Source organism: Aquarana catesbeiana, linkage group LG11 (assembly GCF_042186555.1).
Source record: "Aquarana catesbeiana isolate 2022-GZ linkage group LG11, ASM4218655v1, whole genome shotgun sequence".
Classification (NCBI taxonomy): domain Eukaryota; kingdom Metazoa; phylum Chordata; class Amphibia; order Anura; family Ranidae; genus Aquarana; species Aquarana catesbeiana.
In genome coordinates this window covers 227,197,010-227,210,968 of record NC_133334.1, presented here as the reverse complement: position 1 = coordinate 227,210,968, position 13,959 = coordinate 227,197,010, and the positions used below count along the sequence as shown (strand labels likewise).

The 13,959-nt window shown below is 43.0% G+C and overlaps 1 protein-coding gene across 2 annotated transcripts in view; it reads left to right on the top strand.

Moving 5' to 3' along the window:
• Positions 1 to 13,959, top strand: part of NECAB2 (N-terminal EF-hand calcium binding protein 2) — a 370,725-nt gene that overhangs the window by 56,956 nt on the left and 299,810 nt on the right. For both annotated transcript variants that reach the window (XM_073605449.1, XM_073605451.1), the window contains exon 2: positions 5,711 to 5,735. In XM_073605449.1, coding sequence (XP_073461550.1) covers positions 5,711 to 5,735 — 25 coding nt within the window. The remainder of the gene's footprint in view (positions 1 to 5,710; positions 5,736 to 13,959) is intronic.

Here is a 13,959-nt window from a genome sequence, read left to right as displayed (position 1 = left end):
CTGAAGCTAAAACAAGTTCTGGACCCTTTTTTGTCGCTCAAATCGGGCAGATTTGGGCGTTTTTGGAGCATATTCACCCAGGAAGCAGATGACAGCATAGCAACAAATGATGAAACAGATGATCATTTTTCCTATTGGCTAATAAAAAAAAACGCCAAAGCTCCAAAACACCGGAAAACGCTGCATGGAAACGTGCAAATACGCATGACAAAACGCCGGAAAAACGCTCAAAAATGCTACGCTGAATGAGGCCTTGCACCCTTCCTCAACAACATTGGTGGTTAGTGGCAGTACTCTTAACCCTGTTCACTCTCCCACCCTAACTGGTCGACAAAGCAGCTTTTAACCATTTTGCGACGGCAGTATGTCATATGACATCATGGACTTTCAGTGGTGACATCTGACTGATGCCTGCAGCTCCCGGCATCATCCAGATATCATTTTTTTCCACCGCCGATTATGTGCACCGTAAGAACAATCAGAGCGGCAGTTCAGCCACTTGATCGTTCTTACATGTGGCGGGAGGGGACGCCCCCCCCCCCTCCATCCGCCCACCGGTGCTTCTCCCATCTTGCCCATGCCATTGGTCTTGCTATAGACCCCACATCTCTCCATAAAGAGGACCTGTCACACACTATTCCTATTGCAAGGGATGTTTACATTCCTTGTAATAGGAATAAAAGTGATCACATTTTTTTTTTTAAAGAAAAAGTGTAAAAATAAAGAATAAAAAAAAAAATAATAATTTAAAGCGCCCCCGTCCCCGCATACTCGCGCACAGAAGCGAACGCATATGTAACTTGTGCCCACATATGTAAATGGCGTTCAAATCACACATGTGAGATATCGTTGCATGCTTTAGAGCAAGAGCAACAATTCTAGCGCAAGACCTCCTCTGTAACTCTAAACAGGTAGTCTGTAATGTTAGGTATCTATTTACTCGTCGTAACATCATCTTTCACATTATACAAAAAAACTGGACTAACTTTACTGTTTTTTTTTTTTTTTTTTTTCATAAAAAGTTTTTTTTTTAAACGCGTTTGAAAAATTGCTGCACTAATACCATCTGACATAAAAAGTTGCAACAACCACCATTTTTTTTTATTTCCTAGGGTCTCTGCTAAAAAAAAAAAAAAAACATATATAATATTTGGGGTTCTGAGTAATTTTCTAGAAAAAAAAAAAAGATGATTGTTACATGTAGGACTGAAGTGCCAGAATTGGCCCGGATGGGAAGTGTTTAGTTCACTCCCATACCTCCCCCCTGCATTAGAAATCAGTGGCATTGGTGGCCTGACCACCAGTGCCCCAACATTGGTGGTCAGGGGCATTAAAACAAACGACTTTCAGTGGAAAGTAATTTACAGTTTCATAATTCCTAAAGGATTTACCTGGAAACCTATAAAATTTGCCATGTTTTTTTAACTTTTTGTTTTTAGGGGTGGCTGCCACCCATACTACAGTTGGAAGTGGAAAGGGAAAATACTGGTAGAAGAAATCTCTAATGTATTAATGCATGGTGGAGACAGGTAGGTGTACCCCAAGTGTGTTTAGCCAACAGGCCCTGAGGTGTTCTGATATTTCTGAGCTTCCATGGTAAAACTGTATGATAATAATATTCTTTAAAATCTTTAATCATGCGCATGTATTAAATTCTCCATATCTGCACCCTGTGGGATTAAAAAAAAAGGTTTTACAGTGACTGCATGTAGATGTCAATCTAGGACCTACATTTACATTCAGCCGGTTTTGTTGCCTATGGTCTTTTTGTAAGACTATTTTAACCCTTGCTGTAGCACATAGCAAGTGAATCAAAACTAAAAGAACAGCATATTTATTAATATAGTATATATGCAACCTGAATGCATTACAGTAATAAATACATTACAGTAATAAAGACAGAGGCTTTAAAGTAAACATATGATAAATAAATGTGTAAGCAGAGGTTAACATCAGTGAAATATATATGCAAATCTTTTCTTTTCCTGTATCACTTCATCCCACCCTTTTACACTTTAAAAGAGAAGTATCGAAAGATGAAAAAAAAAAAAATCATACTCGCCTAGACAGATGGCTGCAGTATCGATCCCAGCTGCAGCATCCCACTGCTGGCTCTACCCTGAGAACTGAGCGATCAAAGACCACTGCACAATCAGTTCTCCCCTCCGCTCTGAGCAGAAAGCAGTGACTTGTCAGTCACCGTCTGTCTACTCTGCTCCTCCAGCGCTCACTTTAGTGCTGGGCTGTGGAGAGGGTAGGAGTGGCTGGCTCTGCCTCTCAGCAGCATGCTGAGGGGCGGATCCAGCTGCCAGTCCAGACATTTGGGTGGATCCGACAGCCGACAGCAAGGTGTAGGAGAAGTGTAGCCAAAAGCTTTAAAATAGAAGTAGGGCCAAATCTATTTTGGTCATACTTCTATGGATCCCAGGAGTGCAATTAGTTCTACATGCCTGTGATCTAGATTCAGCCAACAGCGTGCTAAAGTCCACTGTCAGCTGATGTCACAAAGCTGGTCCAGGCTCTGCAGAGATCCTGACAATAATGTCAGGATCTGCTCAGATGCCTGACCGGCAGTGCCACTGAGAGCCTGAGAAAGCCCCCTCCACAGTCCACCGCCACAGTGAGCGCTGGAGGGGGGAGAAAATGCAGAGCAGTGACTGGCAATCTGTGCTCAGAGCAGACCCCAGAACTGAGCAATCGGCAGTCTTTGATCGCTCAGTTCTCAGTGCAGAGCCGGTGGGGGACAGATCAATGCTGCAGCTGTCTTGTTGAGTATGTACTGTTTTTTTTTTTTATTTCCCCACACTTCTCTTTTAACGTTTACCTATAGGTCTGTTAATATGATATACAAGCTCACCTACCAGTAGGTAGGTCCAGGAGAATTGAGAGGATATGAGCAAACGTGACCTTTACTAGAAAGTTGCGATACAACTGTTTGACGTTTGGTTTTAGCAAATGCTCTGTTGGAGTTCTCTAAGTTTTGTGACGTGTACCTTTAAGAGAAACTAAAAAATTAAATTTATTTTTTCCTGATTTTTACAAAATAATGGATTTTTGTGTCAGTTATTTATTGTATACAGTCTTCATTTTTGAAAAGAAATAATACTGTGCTTCTATGTCATTGACACTAGGCTTTTTAGTAAGACCGATCAGCAAAAATTGCTCACCTTTGGGCTGTCTCTCTCTAATCGCTGATGTCAAACTGGCGGCCCTCCAGATGTTGCAGAACTACAAATCCCATGAGGCATTGAATGACTCCCAAATGCAGAGGCATGATGGAACTTGTAGTTTTATAACGGCTGGAGGGCCGCCAGTTTGACATACTGCATACACAGCTATGTGCTTGGCGCTGGCAGCCAGGTGAGAGTCTGGAACTCCCAACAGGCAATGATTGTATTCTTAGTCGTGCTAGACCACTTTCATCAAATGTAGTTCTTTCTGTGCTCTTCTGTAATTAGTGGAGCAATGGCTGATTGCTTTGGGCTGAATGGGGGGCCCACAGCCAGCTTGGTTGCTTTTCCCTGCTTTCTTGAAAGCTAAAGAACATAGGTGTGGTGCAGACTTAGTGAGAAGGGGAGGTGGGGAGGTGTGCCCAGAAGGTGGCTGGAGAGAACATAAATATCCGGGGGCTGGAGCAGTAGGGTTCTTGTTTCAGGAGGTGCAGCATCCAGACTGAAGGCCCTATTGCCCTCCCAGGACACTTAGCTGACTCCTGCCAAGAACATCAAGTTCCCAGCAGAAATCTTGGAGGCTAAAAAAGAAGGGTTATCCCACCAAGGGACTAGTCCCCTTTGCAAATGTCTGCCTGATGCAGGAAGAACCTGGGTGATTGTGCTGCTGATGGCCCCTTGATGCATTATTGCTTAGGCTTGCCTGGCCTGGGGCATTGTCTATGGTGCCCCAGTGCCGTTCATTCCCTGAGAAATGATTGAGCGGACTGTTCTAAGAAGCAGCTGCAGAGAGAAAGGTGTCTGTCTTGTTATCACTGCTCAGCATTCTATCCCACAGCTCCCTATCCTACCCTATCCAAGTTACTTTGCAATAAATACAAAAAAGGCACCCCTGGACCAGGGGTCTTGAATTAAAATTTACAGAGGTCCAGTCAGTAAAATATTCTTTTGCCAAAGATCCAAATCTCATATTTGCACTATAACACATCACAGCCAGTATCCTCAGCCCCCCCTTCATATCACAACCCCCTTAACATCACAATTACCCCTTTACATCAGTGTCTAGAGTCCCCCTTTAAAGCAGTCTCGCAGAGTCCTCAGTTCCCCTTCACATCACAGCCCACCTTTACATTGCAGTTCCCTTTACTCCACAGTGCCCCTTTAAGTCACAGTGCCCCATTACGTCACAGTGCCCCTTACATCATACTGCCCCTTCACAAGGGGTGCCCCTTTAAATACAAGTCTCACCTGCACTATCCTACCTTTGGTATGGTAGAGGTACTTATCAGCTGTGTTAGCTCTGCTGAGTATCCCACCCGGCCACCATTGTCATCCTCACAGCAGGGCAAGGGTTGGGAGGAGCTGCAGATCTGGACAGAGGGCGGGAGCTGCCCAACCGTAATAACAAGCAGGCGATTACCCGCGTGTTAATTTGAAAAGACTCCCGCTCTGCAGCACCTCCCGCTCCTACCTGTTGTGAGGATGACAGTAGCGGCGGGAGACTCGAGAGAGATCAGACAGCTGATAAGTGGGGGCCGCGGTCCGGGCTCAGACCGTGCTCTGCCATTTAGTGATCCCTGCCCTAGACTATTTATTGAGCCAGAGGCGTGAATGCTGCTGTGTTCCTGGCTTCCCCTACAATACAGAGAGAGAGGAACCTGGGATCAGGGTGGACAAAAATCAATGATTTAAAAAAAAAAAAATCTTATTTTTTTTATATAAGTCTGATTTTTTTTTTTAATCAAATTTATTTTAATAAAATGCTTTTGGAGTAAAAATCTATCTAAAGGTAATTTTCTATTTAAGATACATTAATAATTTAGTTTATTCAGCATGAAATGGAGCTTAGTTATGTAGCATGTGGCTGTGTATTCTGCAATATTTACATTTTTGGTAAACCTCATTCAATGAATCCGAGCTCTGCAAGCTGAGATAACATGCACTGCATTGATGCATTCACACAATTTCACAGTAACCATGAGATACATACAACAAAGTTCATGAATATTCCGTTATCTCATTGTTTTGCAAATCTATGTACACTACAAACTGTATGATTGAATCGGTTCGCTGTTTTACTAACCTGGCAGCTTGTTATCCAAATAGGAAACCTTCATTTTGTTTGCAAATATTAAAGATTCTAACTACCAGCAAGAATGAGTCCTTACATTTAAAGAGCACCTGTCATTTCAGATCCATCATGGCAGTGCCTGTTAGCGGGCATCCACTCACCTGCTGCCGCCACGTCCCTCACCTTGTTGTGTCACTGCTGCATCACCAGCCGTCCCATTAAAGTGAATGGGATTGTCGGTGAGTCAACAGCGGGTCTGATGAGCCACTGCAGGACAGAAATGACAGTTGCTCTTAAAGAATTATGATTTAAATCAAGCCTTTTTACTAGTGATTTAAATCGACTTGATTTAAATCAAATCCACCCTGCCTGGGATAAATCAGCGGCCCTTGCAGGGGTAGCGCTACATGTGTTTTACTTTTTATATGTCAAAGCCAGTAACGTTATTTCATTTTTTATTTTTTTTTAGATATTCCGTCGAGCTGATAAGAATGGTGAGTAGAAACAATATATTTTTTACGTTCTTCTGTATGGTAAAGTCCTGGAATATTTACCCCTTAAAAAAAATCCTGCAATGAATCTCTTTCGAAGAGCCACCTTTGGCATTGTACGGTGAAATGCATAACATCAATTTATCATAATACAGATGTTAAAGTGAGACTGCTTCAGGGATAGGTGGGACTGGGATAGGTGTCTTGAGGGTAGAAAAAGCCATCCGGTAATTGAACTAGAAAAAAGACGGAAGGCAAACAGTTGAATACACAGATACTGTAAATAACATACTGTATATATGAGCCATTTTACCTGCCAAAAGAATTGTATTTCTTCCTATCCAGTCCTGAGATTTGCACAACCCCGTCACTCAGCACAGCCAGGCTTATGATATCACTCTCTATGATACAGTTATATGGAAAGAAGACAATGGTGTCCTCTCTCCACATCCAGGGCAGTGAAAAAGCAGTGGGAGACTGCCAAGGTCATCCCTCTGCTCACTCTGAAATGTCAGTTGTAGGATGACTGGTCTTTCAACATCATTTTATCCCTGTCTACTCATCTTATTCTTTCATAGAATTTACAAATACTTTGGTACCTTCAAATCAGTTCTAAAATATAAAAGTTTACACTCATCGTGGCCCCGCAGCATTAACAAAAATGTTGTTTGTCTAAAAAAATCTTTACAAGATTGTAACGATGAACATAATATATTTGTTTCCTCTGCGCTTTCTGGTCACAAGATAACCTGGCCTTTCAGAAGTATCTTATGAGGTTTGGTGTGAGCAGGTCTCCTACCTTTGATCTGTCCATACGCTAATAAATTGAGATGGTTCTTAAAGGCCTAGGCACCTTGTGATCAGAACAGTGGCGCCACTAGGGTTGGGGTCACCTGGTGCGGTATAACATGGTGTCACCCCCCCCCCACACACACACACACACACCTCACCCTGGGCTCGGGCCAGCGGTGGACACCAGGACACCCCACCCCCGCGCACCTGTTCCGAATCTGGGCACCAGGCGGCACCTGGAGTCTGGAGAGGAGGGCAGCTTCACAGCGTGCAGCCGCCGCGCCACCCAGGTGGAGATACTAGTAGTGTGTGTAGTGACGTCATCATCATGTCTGCAGTGCAGTGTGAGATGTCACAGGATGAGGCTCGCTGGCTCAGTAGGGTAGGGAGGAGGAAGAAGAAGGAGGAGGACACACAGTGACACACCAGGCGCGGCCGTGGCGCTGGAGGTGTGTTGTTCCATCCCAGCGGGCTGCGGGATGAACGGGTCAGCTGAAAGAAAAAAAAAAATACCAGGGCTTTCTTCACCGTCGGGAGGATGTCACCCGGGTGCGGACCGCAACCCCTTAGAACGCCTCTGGATCAGAAAGTGCTAGGGAACCAAATATTTAATATTTGCCTTCAAAATGTAAGACTTATTTAAACAATCTGTATAATTTTTGACCATGGAACTGTGCATTGTTATTCTGTAGACTTTAGGTCAGGGTTTCTCAACCAGTATTCCTGGGGTTCCTCTGGAGGTTTCTAAGGGTTCCTTGAGTAATCAGCAATTTCTGCCTTTCAGGTAAGTTCCTACTGACACCACTGATGTTTTTAGCTATCTGTAAGGAGCATTCTTCCCACTGATGTATCATGAATTGTAGACATAGTCATTTTTAGCAGGGGTTCCCTTAAACCAGAAAGTTATTTTAGGGGTTCCTGTGTTGAAAAGGTTGAGAAATGCTGCTTTAAAGAGGAGGTCCGCCCACCCCACGAAAAATTAAAAGTGAGCAGCTACAAATACTGCAGCTGCTGACTGAAGATAATATATGGATACTTACCTGTCCAAGGAGCCCGCGATGTTGGCACCCCAGACGATCTTCGGATTGGCTGTCGGGTGCAGCCGCTGCCATTGCCGGTAAGGGAACCCGGCAGTGAAGCCTTTCGGCTTCACAGCAGGCTCCCTACTGCGCATGTGTGAAGTGCGCTGCGCTTTCTAATTGGGCCGGTGGCTGAGGAAGGAGGAGGGGGCAGAGCTTTGCTGTGGCGTTGTCTCTGGAAGTGGGGAAGGGGACCCCCTGCCTGAAACGTGCCAAATGTGGCACCAGGGAATGGTGTAACGAATAAGCAGAAGTTCCATTTTTGGGTGGAACTCCGCATTAAAGTGTTATTAAAGGCTGAGCTTTTTAAATAACAAACATGTTATACTCACCTGATCTGTACAGTGGATTTGCACAGATCAGCCCCAAACCTCCTATTATCAGGACCCCCACCAGCGCTCCTGGCCCCTCTCTCCTGCCGAGTGCCCCCATAACAAGCTGCATGGTATGGGGGCACCTGAGCAGATTTGCTTCCGAGCCACTGCTCTGTTGTCCATTCAGACACAGAGCGTGGATCAGCCCTCTCCTCATGGCTCACTGGCTGTGATTGACAGTAGAGGGAGCCAATGGCCTCTGCTGCTGTCTCAGTAAATGAGGAGGCATAGACCCTGGAGAGCCGCTGCTCTTTTCTATGTTGTGTCTGTGCCAGACATAGGATAGCTAGCAGGAGTGCTACCAGGCATCTGGCGGGGATCTGCAGTAGTTTTCTACATTGAAAAGTGTTGTGATCCCTTTGTTAATTAGGTGCAGAATCGGCAATCATTTTTTTGTTTCATTCTGAAATAGAAACTGGTGTAAGTGGCAAAGATAAACCTTAAACAAGTCTCTCTGCTTTGGCCAGTTTCCTGCGCCATTATAATGGCACAGGAAGTTTTGTTAATTCCTCCCAATAAGCTCAATTCACAAAGATTTAACGTGAAACTAATCTCTAAAAAGAAGAAAAAATGGTAGTAGGCTGGCTCTTTGCTGCAGAAGAGACATGTAATGTCCCTTCTGCATTAAAATGAACCTACCTGCCTGTCCAAAGTCTTCTGTAGAATGTACACTAAGCGGCAGTTTACATTCTGGCACAGTGCTTGTCTGCGCATCCTGCACTAGCCAATCAAGATGGCCGAAGAAGTCGAAGAGAAGATGCTGGCATTGGTTCATTGAAGCAGAGGTAAGCATTTTGGACTTCACTTCCATTTTAAAAAGAAACTAAAGTAAAAAAATATAAAATTTAGAACAGGCAAGATCTTTATTGCATGTCTCTTCTGCAATAAATACATTTGCCTTCCTGTTCACAATCTCTCATAGAATGTACATTGGGCTGTGCATGCACAGCTCAGTTTACATTCTGGCATACTGCTTGTGTTTCGGGGTGACTGGACTGACGCCACCCTGTACCAGCCAGTCAAGAGAGTCAAACACCGGCGAGGCACTTGGAACTAAGATAAGTACCGCATTTATCGGCGTATAACATGCTCCAGCGTATAACACACACCCCAAGTTTAGGAGGGAAGTTTAAGGAAAAAAACTTTTAGAAGGGAAGTTTAAGGAAAAAAAAAACTTACATTTTAAATGCCCATCAATGCAGCCTTATCAGTGTCCATCTGCAGCCTTGCCCATCATTGCAGGATGATCGGTTTTAAATTGTTACTGGTACTCAATTTAGGAGGGAGCGAGCGCTGCCGACAGAGCTGGATGTCCTGTGTACTCGGCTCGTCTCGCAGTCCCGCCCAGTCCCGCCCCTTGGCCTCGCTCCTATGATGGACACAACACCGGTCCAATGGCGGGACGTAAATGCTAGGAGGTGGGACTAGGCCTGACTGCGAGCTGAGCCTAGTACATTCGGCTCTGTTTATTTCGGCGGCACTCCTCTCCTTCCCCTTCGAGGCACCTGATTTTAAGTTAAATACGGTATTTTTAACTTTAGTTCCGCTTTAACACAAGGTCAAGTATCTTTTATTTGTTTCTGTGGCTGTAATTTTCAAATCTTGGACTCAACTGAAAATAACTGTCACTTTTTTAAAAATAACATTTTCTTATCATGATGTGTTAGCTTTGTGATTCGAGCCCATTGCATAATGCTGACTGTCAGATCATTTGTGGACTTGTGATTACAAAATGAAAATCCTATTAAGCCACAACAGCTTTGCACTTTTTAAAGGGAGCGATTTTCCTACTTTCTTACTGTGAGAGTAGTTAGTGGGTTGCTCTGATTGCAGAGAACCCCGACAGGTTAATTGTGTTTTGAACCCAGCTGCGCTTTGCAGTCTTCTATAATTTTGCATTATGGGTCTTACATTAATGGAGGCCACTAATAATAGAGTTGGCTTAAACCCAGAAACGCCAGGGGTTTATTTACCCCATACTGAGCATTCTGTATACCCCCGAATGATACATTCTTAACCCTCATGCTTGGCCCTTTCTCCTTATGGATTTTTCTCTTGGCTCCTGATTAGAAATAATTGTATTTTCTTAAAACGCTATTGATTGCTTCCTCTGAGAAGATCCTTGAGAAAATAAAAAGCTTCACCTGCGGTGACAGTCTATAGCATTCATTTTCTATTACTTGCCAGGTTTTATTAAAGTTTATTTAATGTATTTTGTATTAAGAGCTTTGTGTGGTGTGCATGGGGAAAATGCATTTCAATAATACAGTGATTAGTCTGAATATGACAAAGCTTATTTAAAGCAGGCGGAACTTGTGCTGTAACTAATAGTAGCCAGTCAGTTACTGACTTCAATTAACTGCACAGTGGGATGTCCCGGGCACAGTTCATTATTACTCTATGTTATTAAAAAGACTCCTTTATGCCTCTATTTTATGTGCTGCTATCTATTATATTAAGGGAAAATTGCATTTTTTTAAACGCGTTAGCTTTTTTAATATTTCCAAGGACAACAAGCAACTTTGCAAATCTTTTAACTCTGCATTTTCTTCCTCTGTACTTAGAAAGCTGCCATCACAAAGCTGATACCAGTGAATAATGGATTGTTTTATACAGTGACCATCATTATGGAGTCATAGATGGCCTTTTAATGACTTGCACCTATGCCTTATTCATTGTGTGTTAAAGATGACTCCCAGGGACAACAAGTAAAGCTTTTGTTTTATACATTCAAGGGGGACTGTATAAGGCAAATTGGTGCCAGTTGGGATCACACTCCTTTGTATACCTTATTCATTCAACTGTACGTATATGTGCATTGTGATCGCCTATCAACACTGATTGTATTAGAGTCCTGTCGGATGTAATAACCAAGAATATAGCTTACCTCTGTGGTCCAGTGTGGACCTCTGATTTCTGTGGTCCAGTGTGGACCTCTGATTTCTGTGATCCAGTGTGGACCTCTGATTTCTGTGGTCCAGTGTGGACCTCTGATTTCTGTGGTCCAGTGTGGACCTCTGATTTCTGTGATCCAGTGTGGACCTCTGATTTCTGTGGTCCAGTGTGGACCTCTGATTTCTGTGGTCCAGTGTGGACCTCTGATTTCAGTGGTCCAGTGTGGACCTCTGATTTCTGTGATCCAGTGTGGACCTCTGATTTCTGTGGTCCAGTGTGGACCTCTGATTTCTGTGGTCCAGTGTGATAGTCCAGTTTGAGCCTCTGATTTCTGTGGTCCAGTGTGAGCCTCTGATTTCTGTGGACCAGTGTGGACCTCTGATTTCTGTGGTCCAGTGTGAGCCTCTTATTTCTGTGGTCCAGTGTGATGGTCCAGTTTGAGCCTCTGATTTCTGTGGTTCAGTGTGAGCCTCTGATTTCCTTGATCCTGTGTGAGCCTCTGATTTCTGTAGTCCAGTGTGAGCCTCTGATTTCTGTGGTCCAGTGTGAGCCTCTGATTTCTGTGGACCAGTGTGGACCTCTGATTGCCTTGGTCCTGTGTGAGCCTATGATTTCTGTGGTCCAGTGTGAGCCTATGATTTCTGTGGTCCAGTGTGAGCCTCTGATATCAGTGGGCCAGTGTGAGCCTCTGTTTTCTGTGGTCCAGTGTGGACTTCTAATTTCTGTGGTCCAGTTTGGACCTCTAATTTCTGCGGTCCAGTGTGGAACTCTGATTTCTGTGGTCCAGTGTGAACCTCTGATTTTAAACCTCCTGCAGCTCTCCCACTCAACTACTTGGGTTGTATCTGATCGTGTATACTGCCTGATGTGATGAAGCTGTTTTTATGATTATATGTATAGGCCAGCTAAAAGCGAGATATTTTTATACTTATTCCATGTTCTCCTGATGAAATGAATGAGATGTCATGAAATGCGTAGAAAAATTCCAGCCCCAAACAATCAAGATTGTTGAATCATTTATAATATATATGAGGACAGGAAACAAAAAGGCTATCCAAATGAATTATTGTACAAAATATCATGCATAAGACCATCATTTATGTTAAGGATTTGTGTTAATCTTAATAATTTCTAAATAAATAGTATATTTTTGGGGGGCTGCTGGTTAAAATGGAACTACACTGTATCTGAGCACCACGAACCAAAAGCGCTAGTTAATATATTTTTTATATTTTAAAGCAAACTCACCCACCCACCCATGTCTCTATACTTTATTTAGCTAAGAAATCACTTAGAAAAACACCCCCCTAGCATTTCTGGTCATGAATGGAAGTAACTAAAGAAATGTAAAAAACTGTTTAAACCAAGTAAATACAATATATTTTCCTATCTATTTATTAATGCTGGCAGCATAAGGAGTAAAAATAGTCAATGTTGATTCAAAGTTTCTTCAACATTTTGGAATTCTCTATTCTAACCTTGTCTGTAGACTCTCAACAATCAATAATGCAATACTTTCAAAATACTCAATGGTATCTACTCAGACTCTTAACCAATGATCCTCCAATTGACATTTCACACCCCTCTTAATTTAAATTGCACTTATTAATCTACAAATTGAGGCCTGCCCTCTTCTCTCTACTTGCTACCTACTAGTCTGATCACCATACATTCAAATGTTTCTTAATATACGCCATTAGACCCAGCACTGTTTGATCTCTTCTAGCTTTTACTAACATATTGTATATTGTCTTTCTTCATTTGACTTGTTGGGCAAATGTTGCAGCCATTGTCCTTGGCATTCTCACAATTATAAAAAAAAAAAATAGTCAATGTTGATGTAAGAGAGTGAGGTTCCATTTTAAAGTAGAATTTCTGGCAAAACCTAACTACTCTTAAAAATGCTCCCCCACCCCCCCGCCCTTAACAACTATCATGACCTATTATGATTATGAGATCATTGAGTAAGGAGAGACATGCCCCCAAAACTCGCATGGTTGCCCATGGCAACCCGCCACGCTCTTCCAGAAAGTGCTCTGGACTATCCACTATCTTACATCTAGCATTGACACTGCGGGTGTCTGTAGCTTCCTTTCCCCAGCATATCAGCACTAGCAGCAGACCCACAGACAGGAGTGAAGCTTTCCAGCTACAGAATGAGATAGAGCTCTGGCCAGCCCATCTTGGATTCTGTTTTATATTTTTAAAGGCACGCTGGTTCATTGAGCATGTGAGTGCATTCATTTATCTTTTACATATTATTTTAAGAAAAGTGGTTAATTGCACTATGGTTTGTGCTTCCCTTGTTATTTTTTTCTTGTCTTGAAGTCATCCACATACCCTTCTCATAACCTAAGGGATGGCTGCAGACACATTAGCACTTTAAGGAGGACATTTACATTCAGTGGAACACCTGAGTGCGTCATTGGTACTAATTATTCTTCCTATTATGACTAACCTGTGTAACAAAGATCTGTATACTTACCTATTTACAGGCTGCTCGGTTCTGGCCACATGATCCGCGGCACTGCAGGGGAGAGAAGGGAGAGCCAACAATGATTGGGCCATAAGAGCCTATGGGTAACATCCTAGGCAATGCTAGCTGTTGTCCAACAGTCTCTCCTCTCCCCTGCAGTCAGCACTAGCTAACACAGGGGAGATCACATAACTGGACCGGAGCGGTCTAAAAATAGGTAAGTATAAAGATCTAACACAGGTTAGCCAGAATAGGTGTTAATTTAAAGCAGGATCTGCTCCGTTTTCTCAGTTTCAGAGTGGTGCAGGCTTTGTGCCACTATTTGGTACCCCCCCCCCATTGTATTTAGGGCTCTGCTCATTTCAGCTGAAAGTCAAATAGGAAACTAAAAATTACATTATAATGGCAATGTCTACACTTTAAAGGACAAGTATCCAATTATATCAGATACTGACATACTCAGTAGCCAGCTTTCTTTCAGACTAACGTTATTCGCATTTCTAGTTTCTAGAACCGCAGGAATTCAATCTAAAGCCCAGTTAACCTCTTTGAAAATTCATTCTGATAAATTGACAGTTAAACATGGTAGGGAAACAAATTAGACTAAGGAA